General features: G+C 55.0%; 2 protein-coding genes across 6 annotated transcripts; both read right to left on the bottom strand.

Moving 5' to 3' along the window:
• Positions 1-1601: 1601 nt before the first annotated feature.
• Positions 1602-7063, bottom strand: Chrng (cholinergic receptor nicotinic gamma subunit). 2 transcript variants are annotated; one of them, XM_090354416.1, is made up of 12 exons: positions 7009-7063; positions 6721-6860; positions 6484-6528; positions 6227-6336; positions 5448-5603; positions 4601-4698; positions 3995-4195; positions 3721-3835; positions 3407-3521; positions 2328-2544; positions 2027-2157; positions 1602-1775 (listed from the first exon to the last, which is right to left on the bottom strand). In XM_090354416.1, exons 1-12 carry the CDS (start codon positions 7061-7063, stop codon positions 1602-1604), a joined length of 1557 nt encoding a protein of 518 aa, XP_090210542.1. The 2 variants fall into 2 exon arrangements, with proteins under 2 accessions (XP_090210542.1, XP_090210543.1); XM_090354417.1 differs by lacking the exon at positions 5448-5603.
• A 4931-nt stretch (positions 7064-11994) lies between these two features.
• Chrnd (cholinergic receptor nicotinic delta subunit) lies at positions 11995-18958 on the bottom strand. 4 transcript variants are annotated; one of them, XM_090354412.1, is made up of 12 exons: positions 18907-18958; positions 18544-18689; positions 18205-18249; positions 17667-17776; positions 17374-17529; positions 17061-17170; positions 15688-15888; positions 14934-15045; positions 14374-14488; positions 13019-13223; positions 12821-12939; positions 11995-12177 (listed from the first exon to the last, which is right to left on the bottom strand). In XM_090354412.1, the coding sequence occupies exons 1-12, from the start codon at positions 18956-18958 to the stop codon at positions 11995-11997; spliced, it is 1554 nt and encodes a 517-aa protein (XP_090210538.1). The 4 variants fall into 4 exon arrangements, with proteins under 4 accessions (XP_090210538.1, XP_090210539.1, XP_090210540.1 ...); XM_090354413.1 differs by lacking the exon at positions 18205-18249; XM_090354414.1 differs by lacking the exons at positions 18205-18249; positions 18544-18689; positions 18907-18958 and having other exon boundaries at positions 17699-17748.
• Between the last annotated feature and the right edge of the window lie 284 nt (positions 18959-19242).

The following is a 19242-nucleotide window of genomic DNA, read 5'->3' as shown; positions in this document are numbered from 1 at the left end:
CCCGAGCGTCTTGCGCTCCAGGTTGCCGCATGGATTCCGAGGACAGTGGTAGGAACGAGGCGCGGTGACCCTCCATAAGTGGTAGCAGCAAACACTGATCGGAGCCCCTGCGCGCCCTGGCTTTCAGGGACAGTGATGTCCGGGTTACCCGGCTACCAGGGTGCTTGCGGGAACCCGAAGTGATCTCACTGCCATCAAACTTGTCTCCTCCACCCAAGTCTTCGACTCCCCTCCCTCCCTCCCTCCCCAGCCTGATTTCCTCTGTCACAATACTGGCACATTGGAGTAAATAAAATGAACTCAAAAGCCAGAGGGGACCCAGAGCCAAACCCGCGTTTGCCTGTGTGGGGTCCCCGTCCCTTGGAGTTTCTGAAGTGTCTACCTGTGATCAAAGATCAAGATGCATAGAAAATGGTATTTGCAAATACTCAAGTCTCCTAGTCACTCAAAGGGGAGCCATATCGCTCACCTAGGCAATGTCTGGGCTTTTGAAAAGAGGGTAGGGGTAAGAGTCTGCTTTTTCAAGCCTGTAGAACTTTTCCAGTGTCTGAGATTGAGTTGAATCAGAGATTCTGGACTCCTAACTTTGTGAACCACCCGTGTTCTGGAGAATTCCTCTTACACTGGGCCCACTTTGTTCCTATGAGACATGGGAGAATAATGAAAAAGACGATAAAACTCAGGAAATCTTTTGAAAAAAAAAAACATGCACATGAGCGGAAAAGCTCTGCTGCAGCTGAGTACTTGTGCCTTTGACACTGGAAACTCTGTGAGAGGCTAGGTGGTGTGGGCGTCTCCTCCCCCCCACACACACTTTAAATCCTGGGGATGTCACCCAGGCCCTCACAAGTATGTGCTGGTCCGTTGATCCACACCCCAAATCTTTCCTGCTCTTCTTTGTTATAGTTTGCTTGTGTGAGTGCATATGTGCGTGTACATATGCCTCTCTGTGTCTGTCTGTCCGAGTACTGAATGGTTCTTGAAATCAGGGCCCAGGCACTGTCCCTTAGGTTTTTCATTCAAGGATAGTGTGCCACCACTTGATGTTTAGCTCTGCTTCCAGCTTTTTTACTGGTTAATTGGAGATAAGAGTACCAAGGACTTTTCCTGCAGACTTTTAAACTGCAGTCCTCAGATCTTAGACTCCTGGGTAGCTAGTATTACAGGTGGGAACCACTGGCCCCAGATTCCTGCCCTTTACTGGGGAGAGCTCTTTCAAACTCACTTGACTGCCCTCATTCCCAAAGGAACTCATAAAAGGGACAGGACTTTGCCCAGTTATGAGCATTGTGCAAAACATACTCTTTAGGGATTTCAAATGACTTGGAAGTCAGTAATGCTTGGCTGACGAGGGGTATACTACGTGGAGGTGTGGTAAGTGAAAAGATGAGCCAACCAATGTCACGTGGATGTTGATCCCTGCCCCATTCCCAGACCACAGCCCAGCTCCAACCACTCCAGGACTCTGGCTCCATATTTTAATTCCCTCTTAGGCCAGTTGGGTATTTCCCAAACATTCCATTGGGGACTCAGCAGCTGAAGAACACAGCTTATAAGGTGGCACACATATGCCTCCTCTGTGTCCAGCATAATGGACTGGTTCAGTTTGGTGAGGGCAGGTAGGGGCGGGGGTCTCCTGGGAATGGCAGGGCAGGCACCCGGTTGTAGTGGGCCATGAGGAAGATGCCAGCAGTACCACAGATGAAGAGTGAGAACATTGCCAGAAAGCAGACCCGGTCCAGCACCCGGCCCACGAGGAACCACTCTTCGTTTCCCTGCACGTGGGAGGGCACAGGGCAAGGGCATGACCAGCAGGGCACCCAGGCTGCCTGATACCCTCTTCCATCCTTTTCTTTCCAGCAAACCTCCATTCTCTTTCCTTGAACCTTTTACACCACGTCCTAACCTGACGTCGTCCATGATCCCTGTTCCCCAGTTTCCTTATCCTCAGCTTTGCTTGTCCCTTCTCATTTTCTTTGCTGGACACCCCATTTACCCTGCCCTCCGGATACTCCTCCAGACCTACACTGTCAAAGTGATTCTGCTGGTACTGGGCACGAGCCATGAGGTTGCAGGCATCCACACAGGCCTGGATGGCTGGAGCAGCTTGTCTTAGGCTGCCACAGAACTGGCTCTGCCCAGGCTCCGGGCCTTTCTCTGATGGAGGAAAGGTGTGAAAGTAAAATGAAGAACAGGAAGCACAAGTAGCCTCCCCGTAGAGACCCCAGGCCCTTTCTCCCCAACTTGAACCCTTGCCCAGAGCGCCTCTGAGGTTCTGGCTCCCCGCCTGGGTGCAGAAACTTCCCCCATGGCATCCCAGTTCTCACCCAGCTTCTCCAGAACTGCTCGCACCAGCCCATTGCGTCGTCGCTGCCGGAAGAGCAGTTCACTGCGGGGCAGGCAGAGGCCCCCCTCCTCCCCAGTTGGCATGGACCAGCCTGAGGAGAAGCCATTCTGGAGCTGGGGCCGGATGTCCTGGACAGCTGCTGGGGCCAGTGGGCGGACATGCATGCGCAGCAGCTGAGGCAGGAGCTGCAAGAACACCTGCAGAGGACAGGCTCCAGTTGGCTGAGCTTGGGAAGCAGGGCTGTGACTTGAAACTAGCGGTGGGCATGAAAGCCTTACACTGCCAACCAGGGATATGGGGGTGGGGGAGGTAGCATGTTCAAGGTAGCAACTGGCCCCCTGGCACATCTTGGTTGGGGTCCCAAGGTTTCGTGCACATCTGAGTTGCTAAGGCACGTGTTCCAAACACAGATGTGTGTGTGTGTGTGTGTGTGTGTGTGTGTGTGTGTGTGTGAGTGAACTTGGGGCCTGAGCACTGTCCTTAGCTTTCTTTAGTCAAGGAGGTTGGCACTCTACCACTTGAGCCACAGCTCCACTTCCAGCTTTTTTTGTTAGCTAACTGAGATAAGAGTCTCATTCGTTTTCCTGCCTGAGCTGGCTTTGAACCAAGTCCTCAGATCTTAGCTAGGATTGGAAGCATGAGTCACCAGCACCTGGCCTGAAGTAGACCTAGGAATCTGTATTTTCAATCAGGGCCCTAGCTCTTGGCTACAGAGCACACAGACTCTAGAATCAGACTTCTTGGGCAGAATCTTGCCCCCTTCACCTTCTGACTGAGTGACTCTGGGCACACTACCTAACTACTCTGTGCTTTAGTTTCTCATCTGTTGAATGGACATGTTGCTTCTGCTTGCTGGAGGTTTTGGAAAATTAAATAAGTTAATATATGTAATCTTCCTGATACTCAGGGGGCACCCAAGGTGTTCGCTCACTTTGGCCCAAGCCTGCAGTACCTACAAGGTAGACTGACTGGCCATTGATTTCGGTAGGTGAGTAGCAGGGCCAGGGATGGCATGCAGAGGGAGTCATTCCCCAGAGGGTGGGCAGGGTGATGGCTTGCCTTGCGGACACCTCGGGCCATGGAGTGTGTATGGGGGGACCGCAAGGACACATTAAGCACCACCACTGCGTTCACAACGATCAGAATGGTCACCACCATCAGGAAGGTCAGGTACCTGTTGGGATTAATAGGGACAAGAAGCTGGGTGTCCCTTGGGCACCCCAGACCCAGATGCCACCACCACTGCTCCCTTTGGGTCAGCTGATGGAGGATTGGAGAGGGAAGGGGGCAGGGAGCTGGTGAGGAAGCGCCATGGCAGAGCGCTTGTTCTCGCGGCTGGCAGAGGAGGAGGCAGGCGGGAGGCTGGGCCTTACTTGCTGATGAGCGGCACAGCCAGGGAGGTCTCAGGCACCTTCTTGGCCACGAGGAAGAGGAAGACAGTCTGGGCCAGGAGCACGTTGGTGGCTACTGTACACTTCTGGCCACCGGCTGCCCATGACCAAGAGGGTCTCAGAGCGTGTCTCCCTACCCCGTGGCATCCCTCAGAGAACTGCCCAATCTCCCAAGAAGCCCAGGTCCCAGTTCTGGGTCATGGTTCCCCTCTGCCCCGTGGCCGAGCCTGCCCTGGCCTCCCAGGAACCCAGATACCCTTGGCAGGAAGGAAGTAGATGAGGATCGCAACAAAGGAGATGAGCACGCAGGGGGCGATGATGTTGATGACATAGAAGAGGGGCTTGCGCTGGATGAGAAGGTAGAATACCACCTTCTGGTGGCCCGCCTCCTCGGCCGGAGCATCCGCGTCCAGCAGCATCTTGGCCGGCCGGTGTTGGATGGCCCACTCCCCGTTTTCTGTGGGTGGGCATCAGGGGTGTAGTCTGGGCAGACCTCCAGGTGGAAGGCAGATGATGGGGTAGTATGCACCCTAGCAGAGGGACCTGGACTGGATGTTAATTCTCCTTCCACGGTTGGTCATTATCATGGGAAAGTCAGAATTCCACTGGGTCTTTCTTTGCATTCTGTCTCTATAGCCCAGGCTGGGCCTCACATCCACTGTCCTCCCACCCCTGCCACCTGAGTGCCGGGATTACAAGAGTGTACCACCTGGCTCTTCATCCAATCATTTTGGAAAACTTTATAGTTTTCTTTTAGCGCCACACGGGAGGGGCACTGCCTTCGTTTGGCCTTGCGTCCATAGCTACACCCAATGGGAACGCAGTGGGGCTGCCAGAGAGCCTCTGGGGGCCAAGGAGCTACCTGTGAAGGCCTCAGGATCAATGAAAATCCACTCAATGGTCTGCCCGTCTTCCTGGCTCAGCTGCAGGTTAATCTCACTGGTACTGTAGGTCTGCGACCTAAGAGCCCAAAGGGAATAAGGATAAACTGGCGTGGGGGAGAACCACTCATGAGGTCACAGACACACTCATCTGAGCACCGAGGGGAGCTTGTGGCTTTAACAAATGCAACCCTGATATTCTGAGACTTCCATAAGGCTTCGGTGGGAGGAAAGGGGAGGGGGGAGAAGGGAAGGGAGGAGAGGAGAGAGGAGGGAAGGGAAGGGAAGGAAGGCTACCACTTGAGTCATCACCTGATTGAAGAGCCCAGGGCCATTCCATCCCTCCCACTGATGAGGACCACAAGGTAGAAAATACAGGCCTACCACGAGAGGACCTCTTGTGCCTGATATTGAGGGTTCCTTGTAAAATGCAGGGAAACCTCCCTGTATCCACTCACAGATGAAGGAACTGGCCTAGAGCCCTCCGGGCCTGGCTGGGCTCCCATGCAGACTATGGCCCTGCTTCTGGCCAGGCTCTTCCCTTCTCTGTGGTTCTGGGTGTGCAGGCATACCTGTGTGTTCATACCTGGCATGCTCCCCCCACCCCCAAAGCACAGGTAGGAAATCTGAAGCATGAAGGAGGATGGGTGAGAGGACTGGGGATAGCGGGAAGGATTTGGACATCTTTCAGCACCTCTGCTGGAGATGGGTGCAGTGGTCTGAGAGAGATGGAGCAGAGGTGACTCAGAAAGATCATCTCCCACCTCCACCCAGGTCCTTCTTAGGGCAGCTCCTTGGATCTCCCCCACCCCTTCACCAGGGCCTCACTGGAATACAAGGGAGCAGTTCTGCCAGTCAAAGGGGAAGTAGGTGACGGAGACAGAGCAGGACGAACGGAAGATGGCAGGTGGCAGCCAGTAGATACAGCCATCAGGAGATACGAGCAGGTTGCAGTAGAGGGCCACTTCAAAGACACCATCCACACTGTGTGCAGAGGCTAAACTGAGCCCCCACAGTCCCAGAGCAGCCCTCTGCCCGAGGGAGTGGGCGGCTGGGGACACCAACTCTCCAGCCTGCTACCACCCCCTGGTGGATCCACCTGGAGCTGCCACTGCATCCAGCAGTGGACAGGCTCTGGGAGGCTCCACCTCCTAATCTCGCTTCTCTTCCTGTAAGCTCCTTTGTGGTAACTATTACAAAAAATGGAAACAATCTTGTCTAATACTGTTAAAGGGTTACAATTCCAGGCCCTAAAGGAAATACTCTTCAAACCCCGCGTGAGGACTCCAGATAGCACCTAAGGGGAAGGGAGTGGACCAGCCAAATGGCCCAGCTTATGGGGCCCAGCCAGGACAGAGGGAAGCGTGTGGCCCGGTAAAATTGCCCAGCTCCTGAGGGTGGAGCCAGGGCACAGGGGCGTGGCCCCGCGACATGAACCAGCCCGAGGATAGAGAGAGTCAGAGCCTACACTGGGGGCCCAGCTCAGCCCTGAAGTCCTGGCTTAGCACCCTCTGCTCTGGGCTTTTTTTTCCCCCAGCGTCTGCTTGTTCTGCTAGGTTCTGACCCTGGCATCTCCCCGCAACCTCTGTCCACACCCCACTCCTCACTTGTTCTCCAGCACGATATCCGGGAGCCACACCATGGTGGATGGCACCCTTAGCACCCACACGCCTTCGTAGTCTTGAGGGTCCCAGCGGAGGCGATAGTCACACCACTGCTGCAAGAGGAGGGGAAATTGCCAGGTGTCTATATCCAGAATGGGAAGCCCACCAGGTGGCCCCAGGACACAGAGTTGGCCAGACAACCTTCAGGAGTGGAGCAAGGGGACTTGCTAGGCAAAGGAGGGTGACAGGGTGCATCTTACCATCTCTATCCAGACGTTGGTCGTGAGAGCCTCCTCTCGTTCATTCTAGAGGTACAGAAGGAAGGGCTAAGCCTCCAGGCCTTCCCCGTACCCAAATTCACCCTCACTGGACAGTGATGAAAACAAGAAGGCCCCAGTCTCTTGAGCAATGCCTCACACCTTCTTCCCTTGGGGTGCTTCTCCAGTCTCAGTGCTGAGTCCTTTCCCTCCGCAGCCCCCTTCCCTGCTGCAGCTCACCAGAGAGATGAGGTTGGTGAGGGTCAGCTTCAGGCTGACATTGACCACGTCTGAGTCGTGCTCTGCTGGCCGCAGGTGCGGGTCGTAGCTGTGCATCAGGTCAGCAAGCAGACGTTCCTCTTGGTTTCGGCCCTGGGCCCCTGCAAGCGATAGGATTGCCTTGCTGTGGAGAAGCTGGGCACACAGCGAGGCGAGCAGAGACTCTGGGCACTAGGGCCAGAGTAAGCCCATCAGTCTTCCCCCGAGGCCTCCAACCCTGGCTTCTGTCTCCACTCGCTCATGGCATACCCAAGAACACAGCCAGCAGCAGCAGCAGCAGCCATGGCCTCTGGATTCCATGCATGGTGCCTCTGCCCTCTCCAGTGACTGTTCCCCAGGTCCAGGGCAGAGATGGGCTGGGGTGTCATGTGACAGCCTCCACTCCTACCCTGGCCTGCCTGAGCCCCACCAGCTGTCTGACCACAACATTGTCAGCTGTCCCAAGATGTACACAATGCTGGGCTCAGATTACCTGGGCTCCAGGGGGAGAGGGGCCCCTTCATCATCTGGGCCCCCACAGAGATGGCCCAGCCCCCAGCTGCCCCTCTCTGGGGTACTCAGCCTATAGCCAGGAACAGATGGGTGTGGGAGAGAAGGTGGGGTCAAGGAGACCAGGACTGTGGCCGATTTGGCCCCTTTGTCCTGTTCATTTTGGCAGTTGGGATCTGGTCAGGTGTAGAGCTGGTGGTCAAAAGTCTCCTCAGTGGGGCCATGGTTTATTCACTCATTCAACAGATGATGGAGGCCCCAGCCCATGGCAGACACAGCGGAACTCAAGAGGCTAACAGCTGAGGATCAAAGTTGAAACCTAGCCAAGGCAGAAAACTCGGTGAGACTCTTACCCAGTTAACCAGCAAAGAAGCCAGAAGGGGAGACTTAACTCAAGTGAAAGAACACCAGCAGTGAGCAAAAAGCCAGGTGGGAGCGCAAGACTTTGAGTTCAATCCCTCGGACTGGCACGCACACATGCACGCTCACACATGCACACGCACACCCATCCACACACTCCTCACAAAGCCAAGACCATACCTCCCAGAGGCACAGGAGAGGGCCAGAGGGAGGAAAAGGCTGGAGAAGGTAGACTGTCTACTTTGAACTTTGTGGTGAGCCAAGGGAGAAACTGAGATTCATTTGGGATCCAGGCTCTGCTGCCAGGCATGGCTGTGCTCACGCTACCTACCTGTCTTCTGTATCTGTCTATCTATCCGTTTATCCATCCATCCCAAACAGACCGGTCAGTGCGTCTCAGCACATGAACAAGAACAACTCAGGATCCCATTTAGTGGCTCCACACAGGATTGTGGTGACAAAGCAGTGGGAGCGTCTTGATTATTGAAGACAGCACAATGTCCCTGAGCCTAGAGAATGGTGACTGGCATTTCAATAGGTTTCAAAAAAAAGAAGACACTAGAAATCAGGCTTAGAGTCCAGCCCCCTTCAGGGCCTCGGGTCCTGCCTGTCTTGCCGTAACTCCATGAGTAGAGGCAGATGTGTGGGGATGGCAATAGCGACACCTGCCCTCTCCAGTCATTTCTAGTGTCAGCCTGTCTTCCGCTGAGTTACCTCATGGGTGGTTTGTCTGCCATCCTTGTCAGCCTGCTTTAGACACTGTTTTCTCTGACAGTCCCCATGCCCCTCAAGGTACTTGAGAGAACCTCACTCTCTGGAGTTTCCAAAACTAGCAGCTTCTCCCCACTTGAGTCTCCTTACCTCCCCGTGCAGCCCACCAGAGCCCCCAGACGCAATTCTCCACCAAGTCACAGAGAAATGGCTTCATCTCTTTACTCCCCTCTAAGTCCCTCTTCACTAAAGACTAGCAATGGCCTTATGGTCAGTGAGGAGGCTAAGCAGAAGCCAGCAACCCCACTCCCACCTCTAACTACCCCTCCTGCCCCCATAGTGTCTGAGAGGAAAAGGAGGACATGGAGACGGCCTTCTCTAGTGATGTGAATTGTGCCATCTCCGTCCATGAAGACATCTGTCCTTGAGCCTCTGTGCTCCTCCAGGCTGGGCTGTCTGCTTTGTTACCTACCGTTATGGAGGCTGGAAAGGTAAGTAGAATTATCTCCCAGTATCAGCAGGAGCAGTGTTTCTAGACCTCTTCAGATACCAAAATCTATCCTAATGTTTCCTTGTATAGAATGGTGCAGTAGTGCATGCAATGTATGTAGTTCTCCTGTACGGTTTAGATAACCTCTACATGGTTTATAATCCCTAATGAAGTATAAATGCTATACAAATAGTTGTTACATTATATTGTTTAGAGGCGAATGGTCCAAACACGGCAAGACTTGTTCAGTACAGGCATTTTCCCTTAGATATGTTGTGTGTGTGTTTGTGTACACACATGTGTGTACGTCTGTGCCAATACTGGGGCTTGATCTCAGGGTCGGGTCACTGTCCCTGTGCTCAAGGCTGGCACCCTACCTCTTGAGCCATAGCTCCACCTCTTCTTCTTCCTCTTCCTCTTCTTCCTCTTCCTCTTCTTCTTCTTCTTCTTCTTCTTCTTCTTCTTCTTCTTCTTCTTCTCCTTCTCCTTCTCCTCCTCCTCCTCCTCCTCCTCCTCCTCCTCCTCCTCCCTTTCCCCTTCTCCTTCTCTTCTCCTCCTCCTCCTCCTCCCTCTCCCCTCCTCTTCATCCTCTTCCTCCTTCTCCTCCTCCTCCTCCTCCTTCTCCTTCTCCTCCTCCTCCTGTCATGGGGCTTGAACTCTGGGCCTGGGCATTGTCTCTGAGCTCTTTAGATCAAGGCTAGCGCTCTATTGCTTGAAGCACAGCACCACTTCTAGTTTTTTGGTGGTTAATTTGAGATAAGAGTCCTACAGACTTTCATGCCCTGGCTGGCTTTGAACCATGATCCTCAGATCTCAGCCTCCTGAGTAGCTAGGATTACAAACTCCCTTGCAGACATAGGTAGCCATATGATGTTTTGAACAATGAGATGCCTCAAGGCCTCATGGGAGACATTTGCTTCTGATGAGAGGTGATGAGAGGTGAGCCCTTTCCTGACAGAACACAGATGTAATCCATGGTACTGTGGTAGCAGGCTCCAAACTCAGGGCAGCAAACATGAGGCAGGAAGCCAGTGTGCTAGGCAGGAAACCAAGAGCCCGGGTCCCTGGTGGCTTTGTTGAATGACCAAGCCAGTGAAACCATCATTGCTTCTTGCAATCTTTCTATACGAGAAAAAGGAAGTCTTGTTTGCTTAAGCTATGGTTTTCTGTCCTCACCGCACAGTATTTTCCTGTTGGATTCCCTGCTCAGTGGCCAGGTGGGCAGCCCTACTGGACCTCCAGGAAAGCCAACCCGATACGTCTGACTGGGCAGAAAGGGTGTGGCATTTTGGATTATCTTCTCTGGAAGATCTACAGCCACCTGTGCTGGTCAGGACTCCCGAGGGTCCACAACCCACTTCCAATAGCGCCAACGGATGGCAGAGAGCAGCAACGAGCATGGTGGAAGGTCCCAGTTGCCTGCCCCCTCCCATCCAGAGATGTCCTGAGTTTCCCTGTTCTGAGGGGAACACTGAGGATTTGCATCCTGAATACTTGGGCACTTTATACAAGGAAACAGAAGAAATGAGGATGAGCTTTAGTTTTAAATGGATGTTCTTTTTCCTGTGAGATTAAAAAAAAAAACCTCACCTAAGATGAAAAACCTTACCTGTTTTCAGAGCCAAAAGGTTTACTTTCAAGGGAAATGGGTTGAAATGTGAAACACAAAGTCTACAACAAGCAGGCGAATAATTGGGCCAGTGTACCTTATTCCCATTCTTTCTCCTTCATCTTGCCATGTTTGGGTGTATGGGACCTGGGCATGAGCCCCCTCTGGTGACCTCAGGAACTCATAGTGTGTGTGTGGGGGGGAAGCGCTCGTGCGTGCACGCTACTGGCATGAACTCAGGGCCTGAGTACTTTTTCATTCAAGGCTGGTACTCTACCACTTGAACCATGGCTCTATTCCAGCTTTTGGGTGGTTAACTGGAGTTGAGACTCTCACAGACTTTCCTTCCCAGGTTGGCTTCAAATTGAGATCGTCCCATCTCAGCAGTAGCTAGGATTACAGGTGTGATCCATGGACACAAGCTAGAGACACATCTCTCATAACCCAGGCTTGCCAATGAGAAATTGGCTAAGTAATCCTCTGTTTACATTTACAGGATACAGGTTAGCACTTTTCCTGTTATTTGCAAATTCAATGTTTACCACACCAGGAGAGCCAGAGTATCAACCATTCATTGTGCAGATGAGCCAGGAGCTAAGGGAGGTGTGTCACCCACGGTCACACTACTAAGGAAACAGATCTCAATGAAACTCAATGAAATAACAGACATTTATTCTCTCACAGCTTCTGGGGGTCCAGAACCCTGGAGCTACTGAGCTGGGCGATCTGGACTCTTAAGACTTCTCTGGGGCTGACATCTCATCTGGAGACCCCCATGGGAGTGAAAGGACTTGCTTCCAAGTTTGCCCATGTGGCTGTGGGCAGGAGGCCTTAGGGCCAGGCCATGTGGCCTCAGAATCCCCACTGGCTACTAGTGTGACAGCGAGTAACAGGAGCCATGTCCTTGAAGTGACATGCCATCCCAGGATGTGAATGTACAAGGCAACTTACCCCACCTCATGCTCGGGCCCCTGGGATGGAATCCAGTGTGGGCTTCTATTGGAACATGGTAACCAAAAATACAGGATGCCCAGTGAAATGTGAATTCGTGCAAACAATAAATCTGTATAAATGTGTGCCAAATATTGCAGCACAACCCTCCTTTCAGGAGAAATACTTAGGGTAGGGACATCTTTTGGGGCAGAGTGGGTGTCTGGTATGGTGTGTGTGCCTTCAGCCAGCCTGGGGACTTGGCAGATGGAAGCCTGCCCCTCCCATCCCAAACCTCAGCTTCCCAGAGGGACCCACATAAACAGGCTGAGGCAGAGAAAGCTGGCAATGGCACTGATCCTACTGCACCCCCCTCCCCCGGCCAGGAAACTCAGATTCCTGCCTGCTCTGCTCCCTCTCAGCAAGCCCCCTATATCTTCCCAGATTTTCCAGGGCGGGGGGGTCTCCTTCTACCCATGTCCACACTCAGTCCATCTCAGGATTCTTTGCTTGAGGAAGGGGGTATCCTGCCTTGCCCTTGGCCTTATAGGAGCAGCTGGGCACAAGCTCAGGTCCCAGAGCTGACCTTCTTGCCACTCCAGTGTCATCTCTGTAGTAGTGCACATGCTGCCCACACAGGCCCATCCTAGATGAAGCGCCTGTCTCTCTCTTCATAGGAGAAGGGGTCCCCAGGGAAAGGCTGGGATGGGGGCTGGTTGTAGACACCCTGCAGGAAGATCCAGGCCGTGCCCACCACCATGACGGGTGTCACCACAAAGAGGCAGAGGCGGTCCATTGTGCGGGCCACCTGGCTCCAGCTATCCTTCTCCTGGAAGTGGGGCAGACACGGTGGGGTGAGGGGGCCCTCAGGTTGCAGACCCACAATCTCAAGCAAGGTCAACAATAGAGACAGAAGCCTGGCTGCCTGTGTCTTGTTGGACCACCTTGGGCTGGCAGCAGACAAGATGCGATCGCAGGCAGGGCTGGCTATTTTTCCAGGTCCCCTTCCCACCTTAGTGCAGGGGTTCAGGGACTGAGGACAGTGGTGGTCCCCTCTCTTTTCTCTGGGCCCTGTGACACCCACACACCAAGTTCTGAATCCTTGTGTGAAGTGGGGAAAAAAATGTCCTTTTGTTTGTCAGGAGAATTATTATGAGTGACGACCATTACAGTTACCCTATAATTGTCTGGAATATCAACTTTGGGTTTGGGCAGGGTTAGAAATGATTGGCAGCTAGGAGAAAAGGGGCCCCAAATGGCTGCTTAGACTGTGGCCTGGCAGGGCGGGGCTGAGTGTGGAAGCAGGGCCTGCGCTGCTGCTGTTGGTTTCTGGGCTTCTGTGCGGGAGTCTTCTCCTTCCTGGGAACCTGCACTCACTGTGAAGTCCCTCCTCGGGGCTGGTCTGTGTATGTGAGGGAATCCAGTGGATCCATGCACTACCTGAATCCCGGCGCACACCTGTGGCCACGCACCTCGTTGTAACTGTTCTGATCCCTCATGTGGTTGACAATGAAGTTTGCTCCATCCACGGCTGGCTTCAGCTCATTGAAGAGTTCCTGCTGGGCCTGCTCAGAACTTGCTGGAGGACGACCTATGACAAGGGGCCACAAGGGATGATGCTCCCCCTCCTCTCCCCAGATGGTCCTCCCCCCACGGTACCAGGGACCCACGGGCGGTGGTGAGACGCCGGGCTAGCCCATGCCGTTCAGACTGCTTCTCGAACATGAGGTCACTGCGGGACTTGAGGGAGAAGTACTCCTCAGCCTTCGAGATGTAGCCCAGCGAGCTGCTCCTCCGGATCAAGAGCCCAGGGCCAGGGCTCTCCTCTGCTGGGCGGGACATGTGCAGGAGCTCCGGCAGGGTCTCCAGGAAGAGCTTTGGCAGCCAAGGGGACATGAGAAAGGCTAGTTTACTATGGGGTGACCTCTATACATCCTTGGCTGCCAAACACTGCTCCCCAGTCTGATCTGTTGTTCCCCAGTCTCCAATCCCCTGCTGACAGACACTCAGATTCCCAACATCCCTCATTCCTCACAGCCCAGAGCTGAGGTTACTCACTGCTGGCTTAACAAAAAGTCAAGCCAGGTGTGGTGGCACATGCCTGGAACCCCAGAACTTGGCAGGAGGAGGCAGAAGGGTTAAGAGTTAAAGGCCTAGTTGGGTACAGACGGCTCACACCTCTACTGTATTCAGTCTTTGCCTTTCTTTTTCTCTTTTCCTCTCTTTCTTTCTTTCATCCTCCTCATCTCCTTCCTCTTCCTCCTCCTTTTTTGGTGCCAGTTCTGCAGCTTGAACTCAGGGCCTAGGCACTCTGGTTTTGCTCAAGGCTAGTGTTCTACCACTTGACCCACAGCTCCACTTCTGGCCTTTTGGTGGTCAACTGGAGCTCAGTCTCACAGACTTTGCTGTCCCAGCTGGCTCTGAACCGAGAGTCTCAGATCTCAGAATCCTGAGTAGCTAGGATTACAGGTGTGAAGGACTGGCACCTGGCTCTTCACTTTTTTGAACTCAGGGCCTCATGTTCTTGCTTGGCTTTTTCCCTCAAGACGGGTACTCTATCACTTGAGCACACCTCTACTTCTATCCTTTCACTGGTTAATTGGAGATAGAGTTTCAATGGGCTTTTAAGACAGGGCTCGCTTTGAACCACAGCCCTCACATCTCAACCTTCTGAGTAGCTAGGATCACAGGCCTGAACCATCTGGTGTCTGGTGCTCACTTAAATATATTTTGAAAAGGCTTTGCAGTGCAGAGAATGGAAGCCAAGACGTCTGCTCGATAGGCAGACGCAGGGCCAGGCCACACGCAGCCCCTTCCTTCCTTGTGTTTGGGAACAGATACTGGATCTGCTGCAGAGTTGTCATCCAGATAAGCTCGCTCCCTACGCCCCCGCCCCTCTCACCTTCCCGATTTCTAGCAAAAACTCTTGCATATCCTGGAACCTGGGGCGCGCGCTCTTGGTGCCGCGCAGGAGCCGGGAGCTTCCGCGGCGCTGCAAACCCAGCAGCTCTTGGCTCTCCCTCACCTTCTTGACCCCATCCGACAGCACGTGGGTGCTGGGTGTCCGGAAGTGGATGTTGAGCACGATGACACAGATCATCACGACCGTGGTGACCAGTACCATGCCGAAGAGCAGGAACCTGCGGGCACACGCTCAGCCTGGCGCCCAGGAACCGGAGGGGCGCGGCCTGGGCGGGCGGGGCCTCGGTAGGTAGGGACTGTGTGCGCGGTGGGCGGGGCCTTGGAGGGCGGGGCCTCGGTGGGTGGGGACTGTATGCGCGGTGGGTGGGGCCTGGGCGGGCGGGGCCTCGATGGGTGGAGACTGTGTGGGCGGGTGGGCGCGGCCTGGGCGGGCGGGGCCTCGGTGGGTGGGGACTGTGTGGGCGGTGGGCGGGGCCTGGGCGGGCGGGGCCTCGGTGGGTGGGGACTGTGTGGGCTGATGGGGTGGGGCCTTGGCGGGCGGGGACTATATGGGGGCGGGGCCTGTGCGGGAGCGGGGCCTGCGCGGGAGGGCGGGGCCTGCGCGGGAGGGCGGGGCCTGCGCGGGAGGGCGGGGCCTGTGCGGGAGGGCGGGACTACACTCACTTGCCAATCAACGGGATGGCCATGGACGTGGCGGGTAGCCGCTTGGAGATGAGCAGCAGGAAGACAGACTGGGCCAGGAGCACCGAGATGGCCACTGAGGTCTTCTCGCCGCCTGGAAAGTCAGAGCTAGCTGACTCCTCCGACCCTGAGCACAGGAGCCTCCAGACACCCCTGTTCCCAAGCCCGAACCGTGTCCGGGTAAATGCTATGGAGTCATGGGCTACACGGATGGAGGACCTCAGTCTATCGAGTCCTGGCTGTCCCTTACGAGCTGGGTGATCTGGACAAGTAGCACAACCTCTCTGTGCCTGTGTTCTCAACTGTCTCGCGTCACGGGAATGAACATTAAACAGACACCCTCCCCCTAGATCTGGACAAGCACTGCCACCCTCTGAAGCACAGGTCAATATGTGTGGCTCCTGCTCCAAAAGCTCCAGGGTCTCTTCCTAGACCAGGATAGCACCAGGCAGCCCTTCTCACAAACCCTGCAGCCCAGGCCACCTCTCCTTCCCAGTTCCTTCATAGACAGTCTAGTTGTACTCCAATCCCCCACAAGGGCAGGGACTAGACAGTCCTTGTCCCTAGGACCCGCTGGGGTTTATAATACATATCCAGATTGGCCTCTGTGCCCCCCCTGCCAGCTTCCTAGAGACCCCTTATGCACCCCTTGGGTCATCCGTGGGTGGCCCCCTTGGTGCCAAGCCCACAGCCCCTCCATGGAGAGCATGCAGGCAGGAGCAGGCGAGGAGCTCACAGTCGCCGGGCAGGTAGAAGACCAGGTTGATCATGAAGGAGATGAGCACGCAGGGGACCAGGATGTTGATGATGTAGAACAGAGGCTTGCGGCGGATGATGAGGTAGAAGGTGACGTCCTGGCGGCTGGTGCTGTCCAGAGGGGCGCTGGGGTCCACGTTGACCCTGGCTGGCCGGTGCACTATCTCCCACTCACCGTTCTCTGAGGAGGACACATGGACAGCTTAGGACCAGTCCAGGCCTGGAGGCACTAAGGGGCCCAGGACAGGGTGAGGGGCTGAAGTGGAACTGGGCCAGGAGCACATCAGGAGGCCCAGGGAGGACATGAGCTATGTTGGGGGGGGCATCAGGCTGGCAGGGAGGGGTTCAGTCTGTGAATGGCCCATGCAGAGTTCAAATAAGGAGCGTGTTTTGGCTCCACAGATATTGTGGGGCTGGGCTGTAGCTTCGTGGCGAAGAGCCTGCCTAGCAAGTGCAATGTTCTGAGTTTGATTCCTAGTACCAAGAAAGGAAAGCCAAAAAAAAAAAAAAAAAAATCAAACAAGCAAAAAAAGGTATCCTGGCCTCAATCTAGGTCATGTGCAAATTAAAGCAAAACTCAGTCTTTAAAGATGTTTTCTGGTTTAAAAAACTGAAGCTCAAGCCAAGCACTAGTGGCTCTCACCTGGGAGTCTAGCTTCTTAGGAGGCTGAGAACTGGAGGATCATGATTTGAGGCAGAAAACTTACTGAGACCTCTTCTCAACCCAGAGCTGAGTACAGTGGCCTGTCATTCCTAGCTACTTGAGAGGATGCGAGTGTGACACTCACAGTTCCAAGCTAGCCTTGGCTTTGTCTCAAAGACAAAGTAGGGCACAGTGGTACATATTTCCTCCCAGCTACCACGGGAAACCCCAAACAGGCAGATCACGGTCCAAGCACAAGCCAGGACAGGCAGTGAGATCCAACCTCAGAAATAATCAGGGAGAGACATGACTGAAGGCATGGCTCAGTGGTTATCTAGTAAGTACGACTCGAAAGCCCCAAAAAAAAAAAATGCCAAAAAAAAAAAAAATGGAAAAACAAAACAAACTGAAGCCCAATTGACCTGAGTCTCAGGTCAATGAGCTGGTGAGCATTCTCTGCCCCCTGCCATGGCATCCCCACCTTGAAACCAACTGGACAGGAGGTCTTCTCTGATGGGCAGGGTGAGCAGCGGGCCCCTTAGTGCTGAGTCTAGACACGGGGGTGGTATACAGCCACCAGGACACACAGTCCCCAGGGGTCTCAAGGCACAGAAAAGACCAAATGCTTAGCCTGCATTCTCCATTTTGTCCTCATCCTGAGAGCTCTGGGAGGAGGGGGCAGGGAGAATCCATGGCTGCTCAACACGCACCTGTGAAGCCCTCAGGGTCGATGATGACCCACTCCACAGGGTATGCACGGTTGTCCTCCAACTCCTGCTTCAGGCTCAGCGTGATCTCCTTGGCCGTGTACTTGAGTGAGCTGGGGAGGGTGGTGGGCAGTGGGCAGTGAGTGACCCTCCGTCACTGTCTGGGGCCACTGAGAGGAAGGACCCATAAAAAAAAGGAGGGTACATATAAAAGATGGAGAGGGAAACTCTGATCAGGACAGGACGGGCCTCTCTGAGAAGCACTTCATGGGCCTCAGTCCTCCTGGAAGACACTGGGACAGAGAAGTAGGCACACCTGAACTTGAGGGAGCAGTTCTGCCAGTCGAAGGGAAAGTAGGTGACAGAGATGGGGCAGGAGGAGCTGAAGATGGCTGGTGGCAGCCAGTACACATAGCCCGAGTCATACACCAGCACGTTGCACCAGTAGGAGATCTGGAAGGAGCCGTCATTGCTGGGGGACAGGGACAGGGATTATTGGAGCACTGGCCCATGGCAGGGCTGGGGAGGCACCAGAGGAAGGGCGGGGGGGGGGGGACGCCTAGGGCTGGAGGGGGATGCAGAGGAGCACGGGGGAGCACTCCACTCAACTTGTTTTCCAGCACGATCTCTGGGAGCCACACCATGTCGGGGGGCAGGCGCAGGACGCTGATGTTCCCAAACTCGTTGACATCCCACTGCAGCCGGCTGTCTGTCCAGCCCTGGACGTCCCAAAGACAGGTGGGCAGGGGCTTTGCCATGATCTCCCCTTCTCTCCCCACTTCCCTAGGGGAGCTTGAATGGGGCTGAGGAACCAGCTGTGACAAAAGAGCCTTGAGAGGCACTGAAAGCAAGGGCCCTGGGTCCCTCCTGGACAGCGCTGGTGCATGCGTGCTCACCCCGCGGGCAGCCTGGTAAGATGGGTGTCCATGCCTTTCTAACGTGACTTCTAATGAAAGCCAGAGTGGCATCACAACATCCCACAAACCATGCAGCTGCCAGCAGAGGGAGCAGAGAGTCTGTGGGGAGGGCAGCAGGGATTCTGCAGGATGAGGGGCCAGGCCCTGCTGTGAGAATGTGTCCAAGGCAAGCTGAGGATTTGGAGCAGGAGTGAGCACAGGGGGCTGGGTCCTGAGTGGGAAGTTCTTACGTGCTCTATCCACACGTTGGTGGTGAGAGTCTCCTCAACTTCTTTCTGTAATCAGACAAGAGGGCTGTCCCTCAAAAGCCCACACCCTTCTTGCACACACACACACACACACACACACATTCACTGGACACCTAAGCTCACCGATGGTGCCAGGAGACCCACGGAGATGGGCCAGCCAGTCCCTGCCCTGAGCACCACCCCTCGGGTGGGTGAGAGCATGGGGTCACTAAAGTGCTGGAGTCTTAGGTGGCAGAGGCCTGGGGCCAGTCCCTGGAGAATGGGGCACAGTAGCCCCTGGGGAGGGGAGCTACCACACGCCAGGCTGGGGCAGAAGCTCACCAGGGAGATGAGGTTGGAGAGAGTGAGGGCCAGTGTGACATCCACGCTGTCCTCCTTGTGGGCCACAGGTCGGAGCTCCTTGTTGTAGCCCTTCTCCTGGAACAGGTACCGGATCAGACGCTCCTCCTCGTTCAGTGCCCAGCTGCCTGAGAGAACGACGGATGGGACCCAGCAATAATCTGTGCTGGGGCCTCAGGCATGGGCTGAGCAAGGGGACGCCCCCTCCCTGCAGTGAGGACCCTGGAGGTCAGACATGCCGGTGGGGATGGGGAACAGGACCTGATCCTGGGAAGGGGGCCTTGCAGAGGGGGGCCCTGGTGGGCATGGAGGGGAGTCCAGGGAGGAAGTGGTAAGTCCTCTTACCACACATGGCCAGGGAGGCCAGCAGTCCCAGTGTGAGCACAGGCCCTGCCATCCTGACCCTCTGGCTGGGTCTTGTGTGTGTGTGTCCCTTCCTGTCTGCAGGCTGTGGAATGAGGAGGGGTGGGGAGAGGGGACAGGTGCAGGCTGGGGGCAGGGGGAAGCAAGGAAATGCAATCTGACACCTCAAAGCAGGTGATGAGGGGGTGGGGACTGGCTAGCCAGGGTAGGAGCCCAAGGCCAGAAGGCCGCATGGGCAGGCTGAGCTAGCAGGAAGGGCAAGTGCTGTGGAGCCAGGCAGGCCAGGGGTGGCCAGCCACAGAGGAGAGCCAGCAGCTG

The sequence above is a fragment of the Megascapheus bottae genome, chromosome 21 (genome assembly GCF_031878675.1).
Source record: "Megascapheus bottae isolate mThoBot1 chromosome 21, mThoBot2.hap1, whole genome shotgun sequence".
Taxonomy (NCBI): domain Eukaryota; kingdom Metazoa; phylum Chordata; class Mammalia; order Rodentia; family Geomyidae; genus Megascapheus; species Megascapheus bottae.
The sequence above is the reverse complement of the archived record's forward strand: the minus strand, read 5'-3'. Positions and strand labels throughout refer to the sequence as shown.

Bases quoted from the DNA above. Each gene is read 5' to 3' on its own strand.
- Chrng (XM_090354416.1), bottom strand. From the start codon at position 7,063: ATGCATGGAATCCAGAGGCCATGGCTGCTGCTGCTGCTGCTGGCTGTG. The intron at 6,337-6,483 runs GTAAGATGCACC...CTCCTCTTGCAG, and splicing joins CCAACGTCTGGATAGAGATG to CAGTGGTGTGACTATCGCCT. The intron at 1,776-2,026 runs GTAGGTCTGGAG...TCCCACGTGCAG, and splicing joins AGCAGAATCACTTTGACAGT to GGAAACGAAGAGTGGTTCCT.
- Chrnd (XM_090354412.1), bottom strand. From the start codon at position 18,958: ATGGCAGGGCCTGTGCTCACACTGGGACTGCTGGCCTCCCTGGCCATG. The intron at 17,777-18,204 runs GTAAGAACTTCC...TGGGACGTCCAG, and splicing joins CCAACGTGTGGATAGAGCAC to GGCTGGACAGACAGCCGGCT. The intron at 14,489-14,933 runs GTGAGTGTAGTC...GTGTGCCCGCAG, and splicing joins GCCATCCCGTTGATTGGCAA to GTTCCTGCTCTTCGGCATGG.